We start from the raw sequence: 24,474 nt of genomic DNA, 5'->3' as shown, positions 1-24,474 counted from the left end.
ACATTTTTCCTTCACATTTTTAAGATAAGGATTGCACGTTCAGAACAAGTTTGTGACCTAAGGAATTCTGTTTACAGAGAAAAGGCCATTTTTGAACTATGTATTTCTAGTGTGTCCTGAAAAACAGAATTAAGCAAAACAGATGTAAAGGGTGATTAAGTGACAAAAAATTATGGGTTAAAGGAATAACAGGACTGCAATATCAGGACTTCAGTAGGGATATTCTCAGTTCAGTGCCTAATGGACACATCCAACCAATGAAGATGATTTACTAAATTTGGCAAACTTCTTATTTCCCCACACAAGAGAAGGTCATTACTTTTTATCTATCAGAGGACTGGCCAAAGAGCACAGTCAAACTGAGATCACTGGAAGATTAACATGGAAAACCCATTAAAAGGTGACTTTCATTACCAGCAGTGGAGCCTCTTCACTTGCAATAGAGCTTAGCCCTTAATACTTCAGATAAAAGTAGTGCGCGTTGATCTACGCCTCTTGCCTGAGCAACTCCCTTCCATTCTAACGCGGAAAAAATACAAAAGATTTTTAAGAAAAGAGGAAAGGAAACGTAGAGGAAAATAAAAAAGTAAAGACCTAGTCTCCCATAGAAGAACAAGGATTCACCCAGCTAATTTCTATTAAGGTTAATAGAAGTAAAGCACATAAATGCCACTTGGGCAAATGGGATAATAAACCCCTTAGACTTAAATATTTTATAAATGGAATGGGACAATAGAAGTCTGTGTTACAAAACCATAAGAATTTTTTAAAGTCACTAATTATACAGAAATGTCTATTCAATAATTACTAAAAGTAGTGAATTTCAGTTAACAACCAGTGTTTTCAAGCTTACTTGCATTCACCCACAATTTCTCATTACAAACCCTACTTCGACTACTCAAACTTTCAAGACTTCCTTCTGGGCACTGGGAAGGAGGACAGGAATGGGCACTGGAACCACCTGCAGCCCCAGGACAGGATGGCCACAGCTCTTCCCTGCCAAACACAGGAGCCTCCACGTGTCTGCACCGTCACCCTGCCGCTCCCAGGAGACAGTGCCTGGGCACCCTCTCCAGAGGTGGCTTGGGCACACACGAGAAGTACGGAATTCAGGAAACACTGGACCTACTGGTCACACATCCCAATGTGCAGTAGCTTCAGCAGCTCCCAGACAGGCAGAGCTCACAGCACAGGTACTGCAGAGCAGAGCCACGCTTGCGCAGTGGGCATCTCACCCATCTCCACATTTCCAGTCAACAACTTGTTTGCCAGGACTTTGGAAGTCACAGACAAATTTTGCCCCAACAAAGCTGACATCTCCAAGGAAACTGGGATGTATGGTAGACCTGCTACTGACGTATAACTGCATAAACAGAAAATAAATAAAAAAAATCCCATTCCACTAATCAAAGTCACCATGCATTGACTATTAAAATATTAATAGTGTTATTCTTGGAAATTAAATAAGAATAGAAAGCAGAATAGAAAGCATGTGCATATATTCCTAAATGGAAAGATAATGAGACGGGTGCCTCAGGGTGTGAATACTAGAGCTTATAAAAGGGGAAAAATTAAAATGTATATTAAGGACAGTTCCCTGGAGTCTAAAACACTACAGGGCAGAAAGGAGTTTGTCAAAACAATGTGAAAAAGCCATCATTTTTTAAATTTAGGAAGTCCTTTTTGATAAGTGTCATACATGTTGTTTTCCTTTTCTTGTGTGTCAGCAACCTTAGGAACTGAGAGGAATGTCTAAAATAGCAAATGTATCAATTACCAGGCTACTGTGGAAGGAAGTTCAGATTTACAAGGGGTGCTCCATATTAAATATCATAATCAAGCAGAAATATTGAGCACCAGTTGTTCCCGTTCACACACTTTGGTCCGTATGCTGGTGGGAGCAGCCCAGAGAGGTGGGGGATGAGTTCCTGTCTCCTGCCAGCTGGCAAAGCAGCGCGCTGACCGGACACCCTGCTGTCCACGCACTGACACAGTGCTGCAGACACTGTTGGCCATTGCCCTCGCCACCACCACCAGGCATTCAAAGCCCACGCTGACACCTCATTCTAAACACGAAAACCCAGAGCCCCCCGTGACAGAGTTTATTGGGCAGGAAACCCTCTGAATCCCAGGTCACCCAGCAGGCCAGCCACGAGAAGGGTGCTCCCTGTCCTTGGGGACAAGGCTGAGCTCTGCTGCCATGGCAAAGGGCTCCTCTGGATTTTACAGAGAGCACAGCACCTCATCATCAGCACCTCAGCACCATCATCAGGACACACACTCAAGACATAAAGTTACTTACGACAGCAACAGGTACATCACCAACAATGTCATGATAATAACAGATGGTGGTCTGAAGTCTCTGATAACTTTCAACTCTAAACCCCTCTTCCTTCTTCTGTAGACCAAGGATTCTTCTGCCCTGAAAACTTGGGAGTAGCACCTGGAATCACATCCAGGTTCCACAGGGTCTGGAATGACAAAACAGCAAATGGACCCAGCTAACAGCATCCTGCTGCTGAACAACTTCCACGAGACCTGAGAGATGGCCAGTACAGGAGCACCTGGCAATGGGATAATCAAGAAATAATACACTTGCAAGTTTCCCTGTTAATCTCAGAAGAGAACCTCAGAAAGCCAATCCAAGCTCCCATCCCCAGTAGGGGTGTGACTGGCACTCTAGAGCAGCTTGTGCTCCGCAGGCTACCTCTAAGAGATCTGCAAGAAATAATGCAGAAAAACAAGGCTACTGGCACCAGGATTCATTTTGTCACATTAAAAAAAAAAACATGTCCACCTTGGGAAAAATTTTAATTTGAAAATCAGGAAGTAACTGTTTTGATCATTTACAGAACTGTAGGCATTTTCTTCAGCTATAAGAGTGTTTAAACCTGAAAAAGGTATGGGAGAGAAAAGCATTTGAGCCTAATTCTCAGCCATAACCTGAAGAGTAAAAGATTCATTGCTTTCAGCTGGGAAGCTCAGTCCCAGGGGCTGGGATTGGTGCCACTAAAGCTCCCTGCAGCTCCCTGGGGTTAAGGCACATCACCACGTCTTTGCTCGAGACAGCGCATGAACAGTTCAGTTTTCACAGCTTGTCCTTGTACTTCCCCTCCTGTCAGTCAGCATTATTCAGAACATCTTTCTGTTCCTGACAATGGGAGCGTCAACATTTTATTAACGTGTTTAAATATTATGTAGGCTTAAATATTCACACACGCATAACCTTAAGCAAGCCACACTTCTATTTACAACTACTTAGCTAAATTTGCTGTCCTTTCATACACAGTACCATCTCCTCTAGTTCCTTTTGCAGTCAGATGAAGAGCTTCTTTGATCCTTTACTACTTTTGCAAAATTTTGATGCAAATTATTTTGCTTGCCTGAGGTGCCACTTTCCTAGCTGAAGAAAGAAGGTAATTCTCCTGAGAAAATAAGGTTAGTGTGAGCTGCCTGTCTGGCCAGCTCTCCGTCCTCCAGTAATTTTGGGCATCACTGGACAGTTTCAACTAAATTTGACAGATAAGTGTGTGTCTTGAACATACTTAACGTACAAGCTTTGGTCAACCTCACAGGCAGGGAAATGAGCAGGACAGGGCCCAGGCTGAGGCCCCACGTGCTCCTCTGACTGGCTGAAGTTTTGGGGTGCAGTAGGTTGTGTAAATGGATCTCAGAGCAGACAAGCCAGTGCGTGGTCTCCTCCCATGCAGGAGGAGCCCCTGTCAGCAAACCCCTGCAACTGACGCCCAGCATACAGGATTAAGCGTGCAGAAATGGGACGAGAATCGCACACGATGGAGTTGCCCTGGTTTAACAAACTGCCTGCTGTAAGAGTTGCCCTGGTTTAACAAACTGCCTGCTGTAAGTTCTCTGGGGCGCATGGCTCTGTGTGTGCTCCTGGTCCTTCCCAAATCCATCACGGTTCAATAATGGAGAAAGCGTTTCCCAATGTGTATGTTGCCCCATACAGCACAAATTCCCATTACAATGCTGGAGCTTAAACCAATGCACCTTCCTGGCAGCTGGCACCTCAACCCTTGTGTGATGCCCATGGCTCGCAGTCACCACGCACCGCCTCGCACGGCCATCACACCTACAGTGCGTGGTGGGCAACTGGAACACAACTAATTCACTGGAAATAGAAAGAAAGTGCGGTTATGAATTACGCTGCAAATGCAGTTTATGACAACAGGCAGTAGCTAAAACCTGAACTTCTACTTCTCTCAGATTAGTATTTACTAAGCCCCTCTGAAATACAACATAATGAAAATCTGGTTATTCTGCTAATGGCTTTTTATTAATTAGCAAAAAAAGACAATTAGTTTGTCATTTGTAGCTTAAACATAGAGAACGTCTGCTCTTTACACACTTCATAAATTGGTTTATAGCTACCATTGCTCTGTGTGTACTGAACCAGAGTGAAGTTAGAAGAACATTTCTGCCTTTTTATGGTGGGCTTACAGCGGCATCCCAACCAGGGAGCTGCGAGTGGCACCGGGGGGTAGGAAAACAGTTGGGATGGTAACCCCTTCAATCTGCCATGTCCTCACATTGTGAGGAGATGTCAATAGGGAGGTCGATCGATTCAAAAATAACATCACTGTGTGACAGAACATGTGGTACAGAAAAACAGAAGGAAAGAAGGAGGGGTGAAAGGAGAAGCAAGAAAAATTTGCAGAGACAGTCTCTGTGTGGGCTTCACACTCACTGTGTCTGAGCTTCTCCTGACCCCAAAGCCATGTAATTCATCACTGCCGTGCTGACCTCAAACTCATAAACCCAGGCTCGTTAGCTCTGGACTAAAAACTACTACTGAGGCAGAGTGGGCTTACCCTTGGTGAATTTTAAAATCTTAGATATTTGTACACATCTACTCTAGATAAATACTGTAGCATTCTACAACTCTGAAGTTCACCACATACTTCCTGAATTAGTATCTGTATCTAAAATTTAGGCTACGAAAACTTCTTGTATTTCTCACATCCAACAAATGAATGGGTCAACTCAGTGGTGAATAGACAATGGTCCTGAAAAAGAAAACTCTTCTTTTAAATATTCCACTGTTTAAATATTTATTTTTAATAGTTTCCTGCAAAATGATCAGATTATAGTTAAAGGAGTAGATTTGATACCTATCAAACTTTTCTTTTTTACATTCAGTTGTAACATTTCTGTGTTGATCTCCTATGGCAGTTAAATCATTCCCACCAGTGACTTGACTATACACTGAATAAGGAGATACAACTTTTTTCCCTAAGTTTAATGACATCCTTTTTTCTCATTATACAGGAGGGGAGAAGGAGGGCAATCTGCAACATGCTTTATGTGGCTGGCAATATCCCAGTTAATTCCACCTAACTCTCTTCTTTCTGAAATTCATTTATCTTAGTTTCTGCCAGGATAAGGAATGCAAGAGTTGCTCTCCAAAAATGCACAATGTGTTACAAGAGATTTTAGCACTGGAGTGGGGATTAAACCTGGAACACAAAAAGAGAAGGAGAAAGGATTGAAAGGCAGGCTGGCACACAGCTTTATGCTAAGGGAGGGAAAGCCCACCCTGTGCATCACACATGGGAGAGTCAATGACCTTTTCTCTACTGTTGTAGCTCTTCCTTGAGTGTCTTTTCAAATTTGTTTTATATGAAGATGGAAAGTACTGGATTATGACTATTTTAAGATAAATTCAATAGAAAAATAATGTTTTGAATGCATGCAGATACCTTGACTGAATTTCTAGATGTATTACAGCAAGTGCCTCAGTCCTTCAAGCCCCAAGTGTGAAGCAGTGCCCTACTGACCCTCTGACAAGATCGCACTCTCGCTTCAGTACTTCACTGCCTTGTGACATAGAAGAATTTGGTTCTCTGCGTTGCTTAGAAAGAGGAATTTCACACAGACAGAGACATTTTTCTACACAGCACCTGCTCCAGGACCCCATAGTGGTTGTACCCACACAGTGTACGGCTAACCACATCTGAGTGACTCTGGGTCACTCATTTGAAGTGTAACCCCCATGGGTTGGGTTTGCCTGCTTTCCTACAGCAAAGAGGGCTGTTAAAGATATGTAACAGAAACATTTCCTCTTGAAGAACGTGCAGTATATCCTCAGTAGTATTACCCATTTCACACATTATTTCATTCAGATTACCATGTGGCCCCCGTGATTTATTTCACCTGAGCTTCTCAAGTTGTTTCGAAATTCCTCCTCAGAGACTCTGATTCCTGTTAAGGACACACATCGATCTTCTGTGAGATGGAACGTAGAATAAGAATTTGAAAGTCCTTTTCCCAAGTAAGAACTGCTATAAAACATTCATTTAACTTCTCTGCTGCTTTACTTTTAATTGTTATCTTCTCTTGTCAGGCACAAGGCCCAGAGTGTCACTGATGGTGTAGTTGCTTCTAGTGCATTTAAGACAGTTTTAAATAAATAAATTCTTTAGTCTGTTTGCTATGCCTTTGGTTTGTTGTTGACAGATAAAAGTACCATATAAAAGTTAGGTAATATCATGTGGTTATTTCAGTAATAAAAAAAAATGCATAGCCTGTCACATATGAATATTCTTTGTCTTTTGCATTGCTCAATCCGTACTACAGTTAGGAACAAACTGATTTTCACACACAGAGAAAGAAAAACCCTGCAAAACTCAAAGCAGCATAGAAATTTACAGAAAGATATCCCTTTTAAATGAAGTAAACCAGGCTAAATGGTTTACTGACTGGAAGTTAAATGAAAGGTGCCATTCAAAGTCTAGTCTTCTCCCACTCTATCGTTAACAGCTTCTTAAACATTCCCTTTTGATTTTAATATATTTCTGCATATTCTGTCTGCAAAATGCATCTAACAACCCTTTGCATTTCTAAAGCTGCTTGCGTATCTTACAGTGTGTGTGTGTGTGTGTCATAACTTCATTTTACAGCTGGTGTCAATAGGCATATAAATGCTGTGACTTCCTCTGGAACCTGCTGGTGTTACAAAGGAGATCTGTATCTCACACTCAGGACATAAACAGTTCACCAGCACACCTAATGTTTACTGCACAGCTAAAGCTTTAGAGCAACTACATTTTCCCTCTGGAAAGTGATACGAGTAAGGTTTCCTTATGCTAAACTTACTGAAATGTAAACAGTTAAGTCAACTAATGGCCAAAAAGAAAATGTGGGAGAAGAGCCCCAGTCTCCTATTTCCAGCTCTGCACTCACTCCCTTGGAGACAGACTGACGTTAAACCCCATCTCGTGGCTCCTCGTGAGGATGGGTTTCTCCCTGTAAATTCACTCTTTAGGCTGCTGGTTACCCCATAGCTGCCAACAGCCACTCTCCACAGCACGGCAGCCTGTAGCTGCACACTGCACAAGTGGGGACAGAGAAGTCTGTAAAATTAACTCAAACTGGGAAAAGTACAAGTTTTCAAATGCATATGCCCATCAAATCCAAACAAAGCCCATGGATAGGTTCAGAAGAGTTTTTTTGAAAACCAGCTAGCTCCTTGCTCAATTTCAGCTTCCGTCCCCTAGCCCTTTCAGCTGCGGAGCTGATCAAAACAAAGTCACTGTGATATCCTTCTTCAATGAAAAAAATGTACCTTTCTCATTCCTCTTTTCTGGGAAACAGGTGAATTGTTATTGATCAAACGTTCAACATTCTAGCAAAGTCACCTTTGAAAGCAACCCTTGAAAAGTGAAGGCCTAATAAGTTTAAGTTTCAAACAGCTCCAGGTTACTGCAAACAGAAGGTCAGAATCCAAAAACCTTCAGCCAACGTTCAATGCATCAGTGAGAATCCTAAGCTACATGAAGACAACACAAGTTCTCCAACACTCGCTCATTACTTTTTGAGGGGAAGGCAAAAAAAAAGAAAAAGAAGAAAAAAAGACTGACTTATAAATTCCCAGTTCTGGAATAAATGACCCTTCCACCTCTAATTGTGCAAATGTGACCCACACAGCAGTTCCAGAAAGGGAAGCCTGGGGGGAAGAAGCCACCAAAGCAACCCAAACCCCACACCAACTTGGGAGAACGGCTCTTCCCCCACTGGGCTGCAGGGAACCCTGCCACAGGAGTGTGAATGAGCACTCCCCACCGCGTCAAGCCCAGACAGTTTCCAGCCCTAAAGTGTTTAGATTCAAACCTTCCTATGACAGACAGCTCCAGGAACAGGAGGCAGCAGGGTTTTCTGTATTATTACTATAGTGAAAAACCAGCATCAGAAGTCTTAATCACAGTACAGGTTTTACTGTGTTTTCCTACTTGTAGAAAACCAAAATCAAGCGCTTAGTGTTTTGCTGAAAAGTAAGGGTTCAACAGAGATAATGTTGGTAGAGAGCACTCCACCATGTCTGCTTTCAGATGTTCATTTCTGTGCGAGTGAAAAATCAGAGAGCAGTTTAAACAAATCGTAACATGCCTGTCTTGCCCAGAAATGGGATTCCCCTTACACATGCCTTAGGCATCAACATCGTAACACTCTCCTCTTGTGTCCTGGATCCTCCCATTTTATTCTATTCTCTTACCAAAAAACCCCCAGGTATTTTTATCTTTTTTCACCTCTTAACACAGTAAATCACCTTTCAGAACATTGTGAAACCTCCATAACAAGGGCAAACAAGTTACGGGATCTATTTTTTCAGGCCTTAGAAAGCATTGTTAAAATAAACAGAAGAGAATCACAGAATGGTTTGGGTGGGAAGAGACCTTAAAGCTCATCCAGTGCCATCCCCTGCCCTGGGCAGGGACACCTCCCACCACACCAGGCTGCTCCAAGCCCCATCCAACCTGCCCTTGAGCCCCTCCAGGGATGGGGCAGCCACAGCTTCTCCAGGAAATTTTTTCTCTGAAAACAAACCATCATTGATCTAAGAAACCGGTGGCAGTGATGATGAATGGAACATTTTGCTTCCGCTTCTGAGGATTCTAATGTTAAAAGTAGTTATAAAGTAAGCCTCAGACAGTGTAAATATCTTCTCTGCCATGGGGACAAGGCTGGGGGGTTCAGCCTGGAGCAGAGAAGGCTCTGGGGTGACCTTAGAGCCCCTTCCAGTCGCTCAAGGGGCTCCAGGAGAGATGGGGAGGGACTCTGGATCAGGGAGCATCTTCAAAAGCATTTGCAAGTCAAGCTGCACAAACACGCTGATCTCTGCCAAAAGATTACAGTTTGCTTTTTGTCCCCTAACCACTCAAAACTACTCTAGCAGGCCTGTAACTGCATTTGAGCACTGAAAGCCAGATGTGGAGGTGTTAGATTTATAACTGAACCTACCTTTGCCTTCAGCTCAGCACAAACCTCCTGTTGCTTTTGCCTGGCACTAGCCAGCACGGCTTCTGCCTGGTGAGCAGCAGAGGCTTCTGCAGCCGTCCTCACTGCCTTCAGTAAAAAGGCTTTCCTCGCCTGAGCCCAATTTAACATCAAGACTCTGCGCTGACTCCTAATGAAATTGTAACGATCCCAAGCTTTCTCATGAACAACCTAAAAAAATAAAGCATTTCAGAAAGGTTTAAAAACTATGCATTAGTAAACTAGAGTAATTCTAGACATTTTTGCAAACCTGAAATATAATCGGTTTAGTTATATCACCAATATCTCTATGGAATCCACCGCTCGGGGCCCAGAAGTGTTCTCTCAGGCACTAGGCGTGCGGCAGCCCCCCGTGGGCAGGGACACCACTCCAGATTGTCCCATGGCAATTCCATATTCTGGAATTGGAATTCCATACTGCTCCTTTCTGAACTGCGCTGTTGCAATACAAATACATTAACTGCAACGGTTCCTTCCTGTCCTACACTGCATAGAATGCAAGTATATCTCCAAATGTTTATTTTCAGAGATATTGAGCCCTTTTAGGAAGACGAGTAGCAAATTGTAGCAAATTACGATCTATCGAGAAACAGAAAACCAATTAATGCAATTGTACAAATGCAGAACAGGAGAGAATTAGCTTCACTTTTTCTTTCCTAACAGGGAATCTGGCAATAGATGTTCAGCTTGCCAAGCAGCACACTGCCACCACCAGTGTCACCACCTAACAAAAACAGCGAGTGCTTAAGCTTAAATACACCTTCTTTGGCCTTATTCAGTGAGGTTCCTGAGGACATTGAAGCCTCAAGACTTTGACAGAAGTGGTAATAAAGCTGCATGGACTGAGGCAGGAGAGTCAAGGACCTGTCCTGTAGCCCCAAAAATACAAGTTACAGGGATGAAGGAGATTCTGGAGATGACTGTCTCCTCACAAGTGTCAGGAGGACCACTCCTGATGCTAATTTCCAGGCTTTTGGCAGGGGACAGGAGAGTGCTGACACATCTGGTGCCTGGCTCACAGAGATTCCATCAGCTCACAGCTGGGTGAAGATAAAGTGGTACCACCACCTCTGGAGCTTCTCTTTGGTGAAATGCACATAGGCCACCACCTCCGAAGTTCACATGGAATTTACAGGTGCCACAAGTGAGGTGAGCTTTGCTAGCAGGCACCTAAAGCTGGGAAACCCGTAAGCAAGAAACAGGATGGAGAGTTAGCACTTCTGAAACCAGACCTCTGATGAGCTGCTACTGGAGCAAGCACTGGGTGCTCAGTCACTGAGCCATCCTTCCTCAGGGCGAAGAAGGCTCTACAGTTAGTATTCTAACATAACACAAACATTTTAAGAATAGATTCTTAGTCCTGCCTTTACATTTCTGTTTTTGTCACACTATTATACATACTAAGAGATATCAATCCAATGCAGAATTATGATTTTTCATTGAAAATTTAAAAAGTCTTAATTTAACCTTCAAAGAATTAGGGAGATCCATTAATAGTGGCTGTGCTTAAATTATAGCTACATTGTACAAAGCATGTAATTATTTAGCCTAGTTCTCACAGGCAAAACTTTTGAAATCCACAAGAACTTTATTTTTGGTGAAACTACACTAATTATCAGTATCACTTCACTGCCACTCCTTTGCGCCAGGCACTCCTCAAACACAAGGAAGTAGATGGTCTAAAAATACATGCAGAGATAAAAAAAGATTCCTGCTTTACTTATGACATCCTGAAGTGTTCTGGCCTTGAAATGGGTTTCTCTATTAGCTGCTATGTGCTTATTCACTGTGGAGTGTAAAAGGAATCAGCAATCAATTTGAAAGGCATTATGCATATAAAAATAGCCTCTCCCTGAGAGCAGGAGATAACTTTCTGCTCTTCCTGCTATATGTGCCACACAGCAATTAAAATAAGTATTCCTAGACAGTGCCACAATGCTATACATCCTCATAAAAAACACAAATACCAAGAGAAGCAGAATAGTGTGATATAACTATAAAAGTGTACAGCAAAAGCCATGCTAACAACCCAACGCTGTGAATCTGGCTGCAGGAGTACGTGGGTCTATCAAATCTCCACAGGGCTTATTCTGGAGAAATGACAGGTTTTCAGGTTCGTGCATTTTGAGGACAGGGACATTCCTTCTTCATTGTGCAGAATAAAATTTGTAATTAAGAAACTTTAAACTAAAAGACTTTGATAAACATTGTTTAATACAAATGTTCACTACGTCATTTCTGTAAGAATGTCTATAATTGATCTAATATTTAAAACAACACTGACCAGATCATGCCGAGACTTGTGAGGAAGGTATCTCTGCAGCACATCCAGGTACAAAGTCCTCCTCCTCTGAAGATTGCTTGGATACTGATTGATCACAGTCTGAAAAACCCATTGGTCTTCTTCCTTCCAGTCAATGTTCCTATGGCAATGCAAAACAGCCCCGGTAGAATTTAACATTTGAAAGGAGGAGTTTGGTTCTAGTTTTTTTTTAAAGGCCTAACCTTTCCCTGGGCTCACAATTCTGAACCTGTAACCTGGAGGCTGGATCACAGCTGAGAAATTTAGATTTACTTTAATGAAACAAAGCAAACCTATATTGCTTTTCTAATGTGACCATTTATTGTGCTATCACTGGAGTGAACTGTTCCTTTCCTACCCTGGCTTTTTGCTGGGAGTGACAGTACGTTACACCCATGAATAGCCACACCACACCGAACACACAACGTGAAACAGGAAGATGATCAATCTCTACCACTGAGCAATACATAAAATGATCAAAATGAAATGAAGTGACAATACCTGTACATAGCTAAATGAGGAACTTGTTTAAAAGCAAACTTCTGACAACTATAAACTCATCTGCAAGGCGTAAGATTCCCAATTGTTTAAAACAGGAGGTGTAGCGGTCAGTACACAGTCATATATTTCAGAAAATTAGAGTAGAAGCAGCAGAAAACTAAAACAGAGTTCCCCAGGTTTGGATTTAGTAGATTCTATTTTACCCTCAGCCTGAACTCTTGGCCTTGAAGGGATTAACATCAGGCTTTTATTGTCAGCATTAGAGTAAGAGCAGCAACACTGAGTCAGTCCAAAAGGTCTCTCTATCCCAGTGACCTGTTTTCAACAGTGACTAAAAGCCCAGGGAAAATTAAAGGAAGACAAACCTATGACTCTGCCTCCTCTCCCACCCCCAAATTCCTGCAGCCCCCAGCTGTCTGCAGCTCTCTGGCCTTCTGACCAGCAATGGTGTCCTGGTATTTAATAGCACTGCACCCATCGGGATGCTAGAACAACTTTATCCTTACACAGGCAGAAATATCAGGTATTTTAAAAAAGAGGATTTTTTAGGGGAGATGCTCATATGCAATTAATATTAAACTAGATTTTTCAATATGAACAGCATTATCTCTAAAAAGAGAGCAGTGAACACAGTATTAGGAAAATTCTATGTAATCCAGTTTAAAACAACACTTCCTTAAAAAACATTGTACAGTAAAACCAAAATGTATTATCACCATTGTTTGACATTCTGGGGCACTGAAGGAGGAAATAAGACAATATCCCTTTTAGTTGTAAGAAATGGAAAGCTTCATCTATAGACATATCTCTAGAATGCCATGACACCATATCCCATTTCACCAAACGGTTTTCACAGTAATATCCTGCCAGGGAAGGGAACCCAATCTCTTGATGACGTGCTTTTCAGCTCTTTTCCTCTCTCCTGGCACTTTCTGCTGTTGCATATTTTGTGAAGTTGGCACAAATCTGGACAGAGTTCCACTTATCTTCACCTACCTAAAGACATTTATTTTACAGCTTTCTCCAGGCAGACTAATGGGCTTTATTTTTACCCTTATGGTCTTAAAAGGGATTTAACCTTCACCCATCTTTCTGGAGCAGCCAGTGATCAGAGGTTCTTTCCTTCCCACTTCAATTCTTCACCCTTTGACTTTCATGAAACAGAAACAATTCTTAGCTTACTATAGCATTTTCAGCTCAGTCGTTATTCCAGGGTCTGGATGGTGGCAATTTAATGATAACCAGATATGAGGAAACATTAAAAATCACCATTCCCTAGTAAAGAACTTGTTTCTTGCACTCTTTGTGTACCGTTCCTTTATTCTGTTTTTCTTTGAAAAATGTTAAAAGTTACTCTTGTCTTTTCTGCAGACAGCATCACACTGAAGATGGCCAGGTAAGGAGAAATCCCGTCCTACCTCCTCCAATAAACTCCAGTAACATTATCATGGCCATTAATGCTACAAACACATTAAAACAGAGACCCTTGTGATAATAATGTAATAATGCTTGTATTGCGTATAGAGGGATTCCAGTCATGGAAGTTGTTTTTGCAGGAAAACATGAAGCACTAACTCTTAGCTGGCCCCTTGTGATAGTGCTTTTGGGTAGCTTATCTGTTTGTCAACGGGGTAAAGTGAAAGTGACACATAGAAAAATTAACTTGAAAAAAACCTGAATCGTCCACAGGTAGCAGCACCACCTCCCGGGACAAAGAGCACACACAGACACTTTAGTCTTTGCTTTTCCACACAAGAGAAGGGTTCACAACCCGTATTTGTGGAATAATTCACAAAACATGGCCAATAAAAAACAGAATTCAACAGCAACTGATGCCAAGGAGCCAACTCTCAGTTAGCAGTGCCCGAGTGGTGAGCAAGGCATACAGAAACACAGAATAGTTTGGGTGGGAAGGGACCTTAAAGCCCCCCCAGTGCCACCCCCTGCCCTGGGCAGGGACACCTCCCACCACACCAGGTTGCTCCAAGCCCCCTCCAACCTGCCCTTCAACCCCTCCAGGGATGGGGCAGCCACAGCTTCTCTGGGCACATCCAACATCACCAAGTCACACCTCACCCCGCAGCCCACCCTCCTCCCCACTGACACAAGACCTGCAGCACGAGCTGTTGGGGATGTCCCACAGCACGGCAGCACAGCTCACACAGAGCAGCTCCCCACCACCGGGGCAGATACAGATGTAGGACTAGGAATAATGCTGGAATAATCCTGGCTTGGAGACTTATTAGTAGGCTAAAATGAATACAGTTGTGGAATGAAACAGCTTTCCCTCTACAGTCTTACATGAGATAGATATCTACTACTCATACTTTCCACCCATTTTCCTTTCTCTCCTCATAAACTGTATGAAACATCCAACAAACTATTTCCAGGACCCAGCTGTTCGCCATTAAATCCAGCCATCATAAAAAGAAGCAGAGGTAGGAGGGTTGGAATTGGGGGAGAGAAAAGATTTAGCTCCTGTAAAAAGTTTATTTGCAGCAACTGACAACTAACAAGCAAATGCTGGAGACAACATAAAAAGTGAAATTACATTAGCAAAAGCAGAATAACAATGAAAATGTTTCTTTATAGGTGATTGCTTCAATGTCCCATGACAGACAAAGAATATAGATGTCTGACCTGAGTATTTTCCATACACTCAGTCTAAAGAAGAAACATTGTCTCGGCAAGTGAAATGGGGCTAAGAATCCTTCCAAGAGGGAAGGGTTGCAGTAATATCTTTTAACCTTGAAGCTGCAGGTCTGGGACAGCAGACCCAGCTCTCCAAAGACAGGAGTCCCTGAGCTTTGACACAGAGGTGGGATTGGAAGGAAGTGCTATTTCTGCAACATTCGCTGCCTCTAAGAAAAATATGTCTTGCAACTGATCCTCAGAAATTAATAGTTTAAACTCCTCCCTTTTCTCTACAGGGAGCTTCTCTATGAAATCAGTTCATTTATTAATTTTAGAATCTCTGTGTCATAATTTGATATTTTGAGGTATGGGCTTTCTGAAGAGTAACTTTAATGAACAAATTAATTATTCTTTGCTATGATTTAGATCTCTTTCACTGCCACTGCTCCTGCTGAGCTAAGTGAGTACAATAGTATTTTTCTTAACACCTAGCATTCTTTCCAGCACCAGTATTTTATTTATTTGTTTACTGCTAGCCTTTACTCAGAGGGAGTACCAGCCATCCTAAAAGAGTGTTAACTAGTTTATGGGTTGGATTTTGTGCTACCTCTGATAATTTCTGAAAGAAATCAGTAATCCTCTCCTGTGAGCCCTGATATGCCTCAGTATGGTGCCATCTCACGATGTTATTTTAGTGATAGTAACAAGACAGTTCTCAGAGCTGAGATTCTCTTTTGCAATAATCGACCGTAGGTGTTTCAGGCCATGCAGGCTGGAGAACAACAGCAGGGCTTCTGTCTACCAGAAGAGTAAGGCAGAGCAAGATCCATCTTACACCCGAGCTTGGGAGCAAGGAAAACCCCAGGCACTGTGGTCCGAAGCCAGGCTGGTGATCTGCTCTGCCTCCAGCACACGGGCAGACGCACCAGTTTCTGCCTCCTGTGCCTCCCATCTCTCCCAAGTTCCCTCCTGCTCATATATTCCCCTCATGGCCAGCTAACAACGAGCCTCTGCACGACTCGGGAACAAGACAGAATTCAGGGTTTGTGGAGGATCCTCTGGGGACACTCAGCTATAGCTAGAGCCACAAGTAGCTTATTGTACGTAGGGACAAACTGACTGCCAATGTCTTGGTTTGTCACCTGTGCCAAAATTTGTCAGCTGGGCTGAGATTTTGTCAGCTGCACATAGGGAAATAGCCAAATAAAGGAAAGAAAAAAACCAAACCACAGTATGATCCAGCCCAGTGTATTCATAACCATTAAATGCATGGAGAATGTCTAAATATCCTGTCTGATTGAATTCAAGATGTTATCTCACTTAAACTTTTGTAACATTCCAGAAAGGCAGATCTCATCTAAAACCAGTTTGAAAACTGCCAACACGTTTTTCATTAATATTTAAGCTAGTATCAGGCTTCTTCAGTGTCAAGATATTGACAAACTTTTACAAGGCTGAATGCATGACCCAAATTTCAAACGGAGTGCTTGCTTTTCTTGTATGTACCATTCTACTAGAAAACAGTACAATCTTTATTTTGTTTAGAACTGAAACACAGCAATTGTCTCATGTTCAACAACCCTGAGGCAGCTGCTTCCTTTGAAACAGATTTACCCAGCATTAATCCCTGGCTTTACACACTCCAAAGAATACAAACAAGTCAGAAGGGAAGCCACCCTCTGCACCCTGTAATCCCCACACAGCCTTTGCCATAGCCATGTATATGGCCGTTGTCTCCTCGAGCCTGCAGACAGACAGACAATAACCACCGAGTGAGACATTAACCTCCCCGACCATTAATTATGTCAGTGCCGATTGTCCTACCAGAAACATCCTGTTAATGGGCCTGAAAAGAGGAACTAAGGTTACTTGACTTAGTCCTAATACCCCATTCATTTGAAAGGATGCTGCAGAGGATACAGTGCTGAACATGCAACGCTCCATTCATCCCCCAGTTATTTAAATAATTCAGACATCCTTGAAAGTTGTGGTAAAATACAATAGTGCTTAGAGAATCATCAGCTATAACAAACACATCAATTCAAAGTCCACATTTTGTGGGATAACTCAGGACCCGGGTATTTTGCAAACACAAACATTTGTGTTTTAGCAGCAGTAAGAGAAGTGAATTTAGATTACTAAACGTTATAATCTTATATTATGCTTGGAAAAAAACCCAAATTCTTCTTCAGTTTCTAAAAGCAATAAGCACTGGAACATGCATTCTAGTAGGACTGAAAAGTACACAAATATAGCAGACCAGAACATTATTTTGATTTTTCTTCCCTGAAAAAAATCTATGTACATTTTCCAAATTTTCTGTTGCAGACATTCTGAAGAGTTAAACAGTGAGAGGTGCAACACCAGAGGTCAAGCATTACTGAAGGTTTCTATACTGTACATTCAAGCATATGATGAGAAAGGAAGAACTACAGAGACATAATCCTCAGATGAAGGGATTAAGTTATCATGTTATCATAGTCTCATATTGTTCTATTCAACAATTTCTCAAATTACAAAAATGAAGAAAAAATGCATTGCAGGAGAATGTTTGGTATCTTTGTGTGTAGAGCAATGACAATAATTGCAAAGGTTTCATTAAGGCTATATTAATCAGTAGAGCACAGCAGATACATACCAGGATCACAAATATATGTCACTCAGGTTTTGACAGTAATTATCTGTGTTAGTTGGATCCTAGTTAGCTTGGTGAATTATAGAATACTTAAATCAGAAGGCTGTATCTTTGCAAACTCAAAATATTTTCCTGCAAATTAGCCAATGTACATGTAAGAAGTGACAAAGAGCGTTGTGTCTTTTATAAAACCCAGATCTTGGAAGTAAGCAATTCTACAAGAACAAATTCTTGCTCTTTTCATCAACAACACATTTTTAACGTTGTGGATAAAGTCATAGAAACATAAATGAGCAATACATTGAATATTTGGAGACCACAAGGCAAACAAACAAACAAAGACCAAGATCTAGCTTTAAATAAAACTCCTAAGGTAATTGCTAATGGTTCATTTATGATGTCATACATTCCCAGCTAATAGTACTGGCACACGCTGTTCCAAACTGGGCAACCTGTGCTGAGTAACCTGCCCTTCCCCCCCATCAGCAGGTCGCTGCCAGGGCCACCACCGACACCTCCTCCAGCTACAGCCCTTCCCTTTTTCCATCTAGGAATCACTACTTAATTCCTTCAAACTACCACATGCCTGCACGCCTACAACTGACTTGCTTTCCCTTACAAATATGAGACTTTATTTTTACATCTTGATGTCACTCAATTATCAGTGCAACATTAGCCAGCTCAAGACCAAAACCTGGCATATGATCAATGAAAGTACCAGGGCAGATTTTTCACCCGTTTTCATAGATTCTGTTGTCTGCATTGCTGTTTGTCTATTATTCAGCAGCACACATGCCATGTGAATCAAGGGATCTAGAGTTATGAATTTTCACCAAATTTGTGTTGATCATAAACTTTTACACAATTTTAATTAAAACCACTGGGAAGACTTTGTACATATTTAATGATTTAGTATTTGTCACAGATTTTCTCACAGAGATTATTAAAACTTCTTCTGTAACAGCAACTGTGACAAAAATCAGACAGCAAAACTGCTGTAAATTTGTGACTTGCTGCTTAATAAATGCTATAAATATAAGAAAGATCAGAACAATTGTTAATAAGTATCATGTTATAACAGCTAGGACATTACAGTAAAAAAAAAAAATCAGGTTTCAGGTAACAGGACAATCTACCTAATATCTGTACAATTTATACAAAGGAGAAGTAGATTATAACATCACTTGCTACGGGATCCAACATCTAAAGCCTGTTTCAGCACCCTCACACTATTGCAGCAGCAGTAGCAGAGGATTTAAGTGCTGCACTTTAGGTGCAGAGATTTAGAAGCAGCCTGTAGTTGTTTTACCAAAGGAACTTAGGGACTTTCCTGCTCTCCATGGTTTCTTCTGCCCAGGCTTCAAGCAATTCCACTGACCCTTCTATTCTCAGTCTTCTTAAACCCTGATGCCATCCTAAGGGATGTCAGTAGATGGCAAGAAGCAGCCAAGGCTGGTCCAGTATCTGCAACTCAATATCTCCTGGAGTCGAGTCAACCTCAGCAGAAAAGCTAAGCTTCCTACTGTTAATATACAGGTATGTTACATTTCTAGATCATTGTGAGTATGTTCTTTCTAAACTTTTTCATTTACAGAAAAATCTTTCCTCCTTTCAGTTATTCTGAATCAGAGCTACATACATTTTTTACATTTCTTTGTGATGAGAATTACTGCAGTGATCCAAAATTTGTTAAAAGAGTGGACCTATTTATCTGCTTTATAGATAAGTACATTCTAAATCTCTCTTGGAAAGACTGTACTTTTCTGACATAAATTTGATAGTGTAATTACCACACAGAAAGAATTATTTATATTCATACAAAAGCATGTGAAGAGGACATTTGATGCACAGCAGATTGTTGGTTCTTTAATCCACAAAACATTTTGGTTATTATTTGAGATGAGAGCATTTGAAAGGACTGTGCAGCCCCCTCCGCTGCAGAGTGTTTAACCCCAGAGCCCTGGGCACTGTGTCCCCGTTCCCTGCCCCGCACAGACCAGAAGCAGCTCTCATGGGAAAGGCAACTGTAGGGTCTAGAGATTACAAAATATATTGTAGTTATTTATTTTATACCCAACAAAAACAATGCAGCAAGAGATGTCATTACCTGTATAAAACTTTTAACTGGTGATCAATCTCCTGCAGCTTAGACCAGTACCCACTCGCGAGCTTTCGGTATTCACTGATCAGTAAGGCCTTCAAATCAGGATAGGGGCATTCCAGAGACAGTAGTGCTGCAGGAACTTCAAGGAAAAGTCCATTTTTCTCTTCAAAAGAATGCGCTAATGCCTGTCATGAAAAAAAGCTACTCAGCAGACTAGTCTGCATTATACTTTCTCCAAAAAAATTGCTAATTAAACTTATAAAGAAAAGCTTACTTTTGTTTTACAGTCTTCAAGCTCTCTTTCCAAGGCCAGACTTTCAAGTTTAAGGAATTCCAAAATTGCCTTCTGTTGCTTCTTCACAAGTTTGATCTATTATATGAAATATGTTACTGTTATTTCTTTATCTTGTAACGTGAAAGCTCTTACTTAGAAACAAAGAGCCTGATTTCCAGTTCTACACTGTGGTGCTTCTACAACTTTTAGTGACATAGATCTGCACTACAGCGAGTACAGAGGTTACTGGATACTTTGAAGTTATATTCTCCAAGTATTACATAAAAATAAATGAAAATGCTAAAAATACAGTTATAATAAATTGTAAAAATAAAGTTAAAATACCAACCTGCTGTAACATCTCAACTGGATTGAACTTAGATTTCAGACAAGATTCTTCTGAGAGGGAACACTGCATTTCAGACAGCCTGAATTTCAAATTCTCTTTTAGTTGCCAGATAGGAACTACAGTATTTTTTTGGTATGTATCCCGCTCCTTTGATAATTTACGCTCTAGATCCAAATGAAACATAAAGCTTTCTCAAACACACAAAATATTACACAGCACTGTGCTTTCTAAATCTAAACCTCTCAAAACAGGGATTTAAAAACTCAAAAAAATTAATAAAGATAATTTTGACTATAATAAACAATCAAATTAATAAAATCTTACCCAAGTCCCTCATATCCAAAAAAAAGTTGTGCTTATGGCTTTCTTCATCAAGAAAAGTCTTTATTTCTGCTTCTGCTTTTTGCCTGGAAGACATGAATATGAGTTTTACGGAAGCTTTAATTTCTAATTTATTAAGTTTTCAAGAATAATAAACCTGAAATACTCTAATAATTAAGGAAAAAGAGGGATTCTTTGTGTGGGAAGGTATGAATTGCAGGACTTAGACAGGACAGTGGTATAGAAGCCACCCTCCTCTGAGCAAAAAACGGTCTTATTGATCTGCTGTATATACAATATGGAAGCTCATAGACAAGGCCAGTATTAATAGTCCCTGTTGTAAGGGGGAACTGAAAATGCCTATCTAGAGACACTCTAGATCTAGAGACAGACTCTGAAGGAATTAAAAAGTATCTCTGATACTCCTACAAATATGTGTTCTTCAGATGTTGATAGGTCAACTAAACCACTATAGGATCATCACGGAGAGGAACGTGCAGAACATCATCTACTCCATTCTCCCCTCCCTTTACGTGTTCTCTTCATGGCTACAGACCCGTTCAAGGCAGGTCACAAACTCTCCTGCCCTGCACAACAAGTTACCCTCAGTTCAGAGATTTTCATCTCCTCTTAGTGTCTGGTACACCAGAATCCCCTGTCTGCTGAAGTAGTTCTTTAACAATGGCTAATTAAGATTCCTCAGCTCTTACCTGGTCTCACTCAGTCTTTTATGCTCTTGCCACCACACTCGCTGATGCTGTTTCAGCAGCATTTGCTCCTTGTTAATTTTTGAAACTTGCTCTGTTTTTTTAATCTGCAGGAAAAACTAAAGGTTGTAAGTATTTTGAATCTGCTCAATAACTTTATCAAATGCCTTCCTCCGGAAATTTTTATCTTCAGAATGGCAAACCGAAAAGCCTTTTTCAAAATGTTTTTTTCTAAGAATTACAGGTTCTGGTGTAACCAATTTTCATGAAAAAAATTTATTCCATTCAAATCACAATTAAATGAGAGGAGAAAGTGAAAAAATGCAGTACTCTTTCTTCTTTCCCATTCCTATTTCCCAGGAGGTGAAGGAAGGAAGACAAGCAGGAGAACTTTCTTACAGATGGGAAGATGAAAGAGTGAAAGTGTGTCTTTCAAGAAAAAGAATTTCAAAAATTGATTACCAAAAAAGAGTGCTTTTTCAAAATCTATCCAATTAAAGAGGCTCTGAAACTGTCTGAGAGCTTCACAAAAAAATAGCTTCCAACTTCAGGTAAAGTAGAAATACGTGCTTTTGAGATAGATTGAATTACAGCTTAAACTAGAGGCAAAGCCGTTGGGGGAAGGCTGATGAAGCAGCAGCCAGGTGACTCCAGCCAACTGTCCAGGAAGGAAGAAGATCAGAAGCAGCAGTGGCTGCCAGAAGCCCCTGAGACAAGTCACTCATCTCTCGTCCTCGTGCCACCAGGGCTGTCTTCTGGCCTCTCAGTTCAGAATGGGCTCCTTTCCTGCCCCTTCTCTTTTTGCTGCCAAGCCACCAGGTTCCTCTGTAACACAGACCTCCTCCCTGCCCCAGCCAACTTCTTCTGCCTGCAAACCCCTCTCTGATTCCAGAGGCTCCCACAATTCACACACACCCCCCCTTTTTTTCCTCCCCAGACCTTCCTTCACACAGGTACAGTTTCTACTGAAGAATGGCAGCAAGGCAAGAAAAAGTATTTGGTAACTCTTGTCCTAGTTCATAACAGGGAGAAATGAATAAAGATGTCACTCCACATCTAGTTCAGGAAAGAAATGACGTTCTGAGTCAAAAATGCTAGTTTTCCACATGGCTCAGGCGGAAGGGATTTGCTGTTACAAATGCTTAGTCAGCCTTCCTGCCTGGTGGAAGCGGGACAAACCCAGGCAGTGTCCCCTCTGCCTTCACACCAACAGGAACCACAGAGCAAACCCCAGGGTGTTCTCTGCTCCCCCACCCTTCCCAGCCAGGAAAGCTTCCAACCGCTCCATGCAGTGCTCCCACACCGGTAAGTGTGGATCCCATCGCTGCTCCAATCACAGCCTCCCATTCACCCACCAACAAAAAGCTAAAATTAAAGCTAAAATCTTACTTGAAAACAAAACCACTACAATTTTGAAACAAGAAACATTTCCACCTCTCAAATGAACAAGTTTCATAGATGTGGTTGAATATGGCTGGTTTCTCGACAGTCACCTAAGGAAGAACCACGAGTAGAATTTGGCCAATCCATCGTGTTTGTGCAGCACACGCGCTGCAGGGGGTGTTGGGGTAAGAAGGGGCAATAGGTGCTGGGGAGGGATTCTGTGGCTGGGACTGAGAAACAGGGTGTTTATAGGAAGCTGCATACGTGACTGTACTATAGGAATTTGAAAATACCTGTTTTATGCTCCCAATCAGTATGTTACAATACTTCTGAATCAAAGACAATGTCTCATTTTTATTGCTTACACATTTTCATGTTTAAAAAGTTACTTACAGCTTCCTCTTGGTTACCATTACCAGACTTCAGCAAACAGAATACTTTAAATAAAGTAATTTGAAAACACATAGATCTTCAAAACTAATGGGAAACAAAAGTTGAAGTAGTTCTGTATATAAAGTTTAATATGCTTAAATTATTTTCTAGCAACAGCAATGACATTTATGTATAACTACTGCAATACTAGCTTTTGTCTGTACATGCTGTATTTTTCTGAAGTGGTCAACTGAGTAACCATTTGCTTATTTGGTTCTACTTCAACCCAGCACTTCAAAATTTGGATAGCCTGAATCAGCAACAAAAGAGTAGTAGGTGGAAACACATTCCATTCTCAGTGGAGCTTTCAGCGTATATATTACTACCTACTCAGTTGTAAAACATTTGAAAAGGTGAAATACCAAAAGACAGATGATGAAAAATTACTTTAAAGCTTCAATGAATTCAGTAGAATTTTGTATTGCAAATCCATGAAGAAATATCTGCCAGAGCTTTTGATATATTATACTTACATACATTAAAGGAAGCAATAATATAAAGAAGGTATGTATTTTTTCTCTCACTTGCTGTCATCCTTTTCTATTTTAACTACAGAAAGAGGAGCTGCATGAGCAAGGCCTTCAGGACAGCAGTGTAAACTAGTAAATTACGCTTGTTGGTACTCTATATATTCCGTTTACTGAAGTTTAAGAAACAGCATCAGAAGCACAGAAAAAAAAAAGGATATGTCTCTGTTGCTAACCAATATATTTCATTTAATAACTTCTGTTCAAAGAACTTCTAAATATGTTTTAGACAGGAATTTAAAGGAAATTTTGGTTTTTTTAGAACTTTATCAGAATCCCATATTTCTTCAGCAAATTTCCCTTTGAATTCTGCCATCCTGTCTGAATGAAGACTCTGAATTATATTTTAGACACACCAAAGACATCATCTGAGCAGGTCCCTTAGGCATCTGCACAAGAGAACCTTCGTCACTGCCTTTTGCACAGTTTCTAGACCCTTCACACAGCTTTTCATTCCAACAGCCATCCACAAAACAGCAACTGCTCAGAGGAACAGCCAAAGACTGGAGAGACAATAAACTACCGTGTTTAACGAGCATACAAAACTCTGTTAGCCTTACACTGGCTTTGCAGGTTTCTGAAAAAGCATTCAAATAACATTACTGCTGAGGGGCCTGTTTCAAATTGATAATTTCTTTCCTCTTCTATTTTGTTTCTCAGCCTAAAGGAACCATTTCAGCTGAACATGTATCAGTGGCAATTTCTTCAGAAATCACTTTGTTCTGTCAATTTGATTTTTATTTTCTTTTAAAGAGGTAACAGTCATCAGTGAAACAGTTACACACCAGAAGCAGTTCCACTCCTACAAAGAGTTATCCCTCTACAGTGTTTCTGGATCAACATTTTACACTATTTCCACACAACTGAAAAATAAACAGAGGGGCTCCAGAGAGGCCTGAGACTTCTTGGATCCTTCTTGGAATCTGCATTTCTGGCAGCTTGGTATATATTCTCCTTCCAAAAAAAAAAAAGAACAATTTTTTCAAGGGAAGTTCTTAAAAACACAAATCC

The 24,474-nt window shown here is 41.0% G+C and overlaps 1 protein-coding gene across 6 annotated transcripts in view; it reads right to left on the bottom strand.

Moving 5' to 3' along the window:
• CCDC148 (coiled-coil domain containing 148) overlaps positions 1–24,474 on the bottom strand; it is a 71,666-nt gene that overhangs the window by 24,105 nt on the left and 23,087 nt on the right. For 2 of the 6 annotated variants that reach the window (XR_001414576.1, XM_014966502.1), the window contains exons 4-10: positions 21,125–21,228; positions 20,418–20,500; positions 20,094–20,257; positions 19,745–19,840; positions 19,474–19,655; positions 11,579–11,717; positions 9,259–9,465 (exon numbers count right to left, since the gene is read on the bottom strand). Coding sequence is in view for 5 of the 6 variants with exons in the window: in XM_014966502.1 (XP_014821988.1) it covers positions 9,259–9,465; positions 11,579–11,717; positions 19,474–19,655; positions 19,745–19,840; positions 20,094–20,257; positions 20,418–20,500; positions 21,125–21,228 (975 nt within the window). In the remaining variant the exon portion in view is untranslated. Of the gene's footprint in view, positions 1–9,258; positions 9,466–11,578; positions 11,718–19,473; positions 19,656–19,744; positions 19,841–20,093; positions 20,258–20,417; positions 20,501–21,124; positions 24,418–24,474 lie in introns of all 6 variants that reach the window. The other 4 variants (XM_014966505.1, XM_014966504.1, XM_014966503.1 and 1 more) reach the window with 3 other exon arrangements.

Source organism: Calidris pugnax, unplaced genomic scaffold (genome assembly GCF_001431845.1).
Source record: "Calidris pugnax isolate Ruff unplaced genomic scaffold, ASM143184v1 scaffold48, whole genome shotgun sequence".
NCBI classification, from domain to species: domain Eukaryota; kingdom Metazoa; phylum Chordata; class Aves; order Charadriiformes; family Scolopacidae; genus Calidris; species Calidris pugnax.
This window is presented reverse-complemented; position numbering and strand designations above follow the sequence as displayed.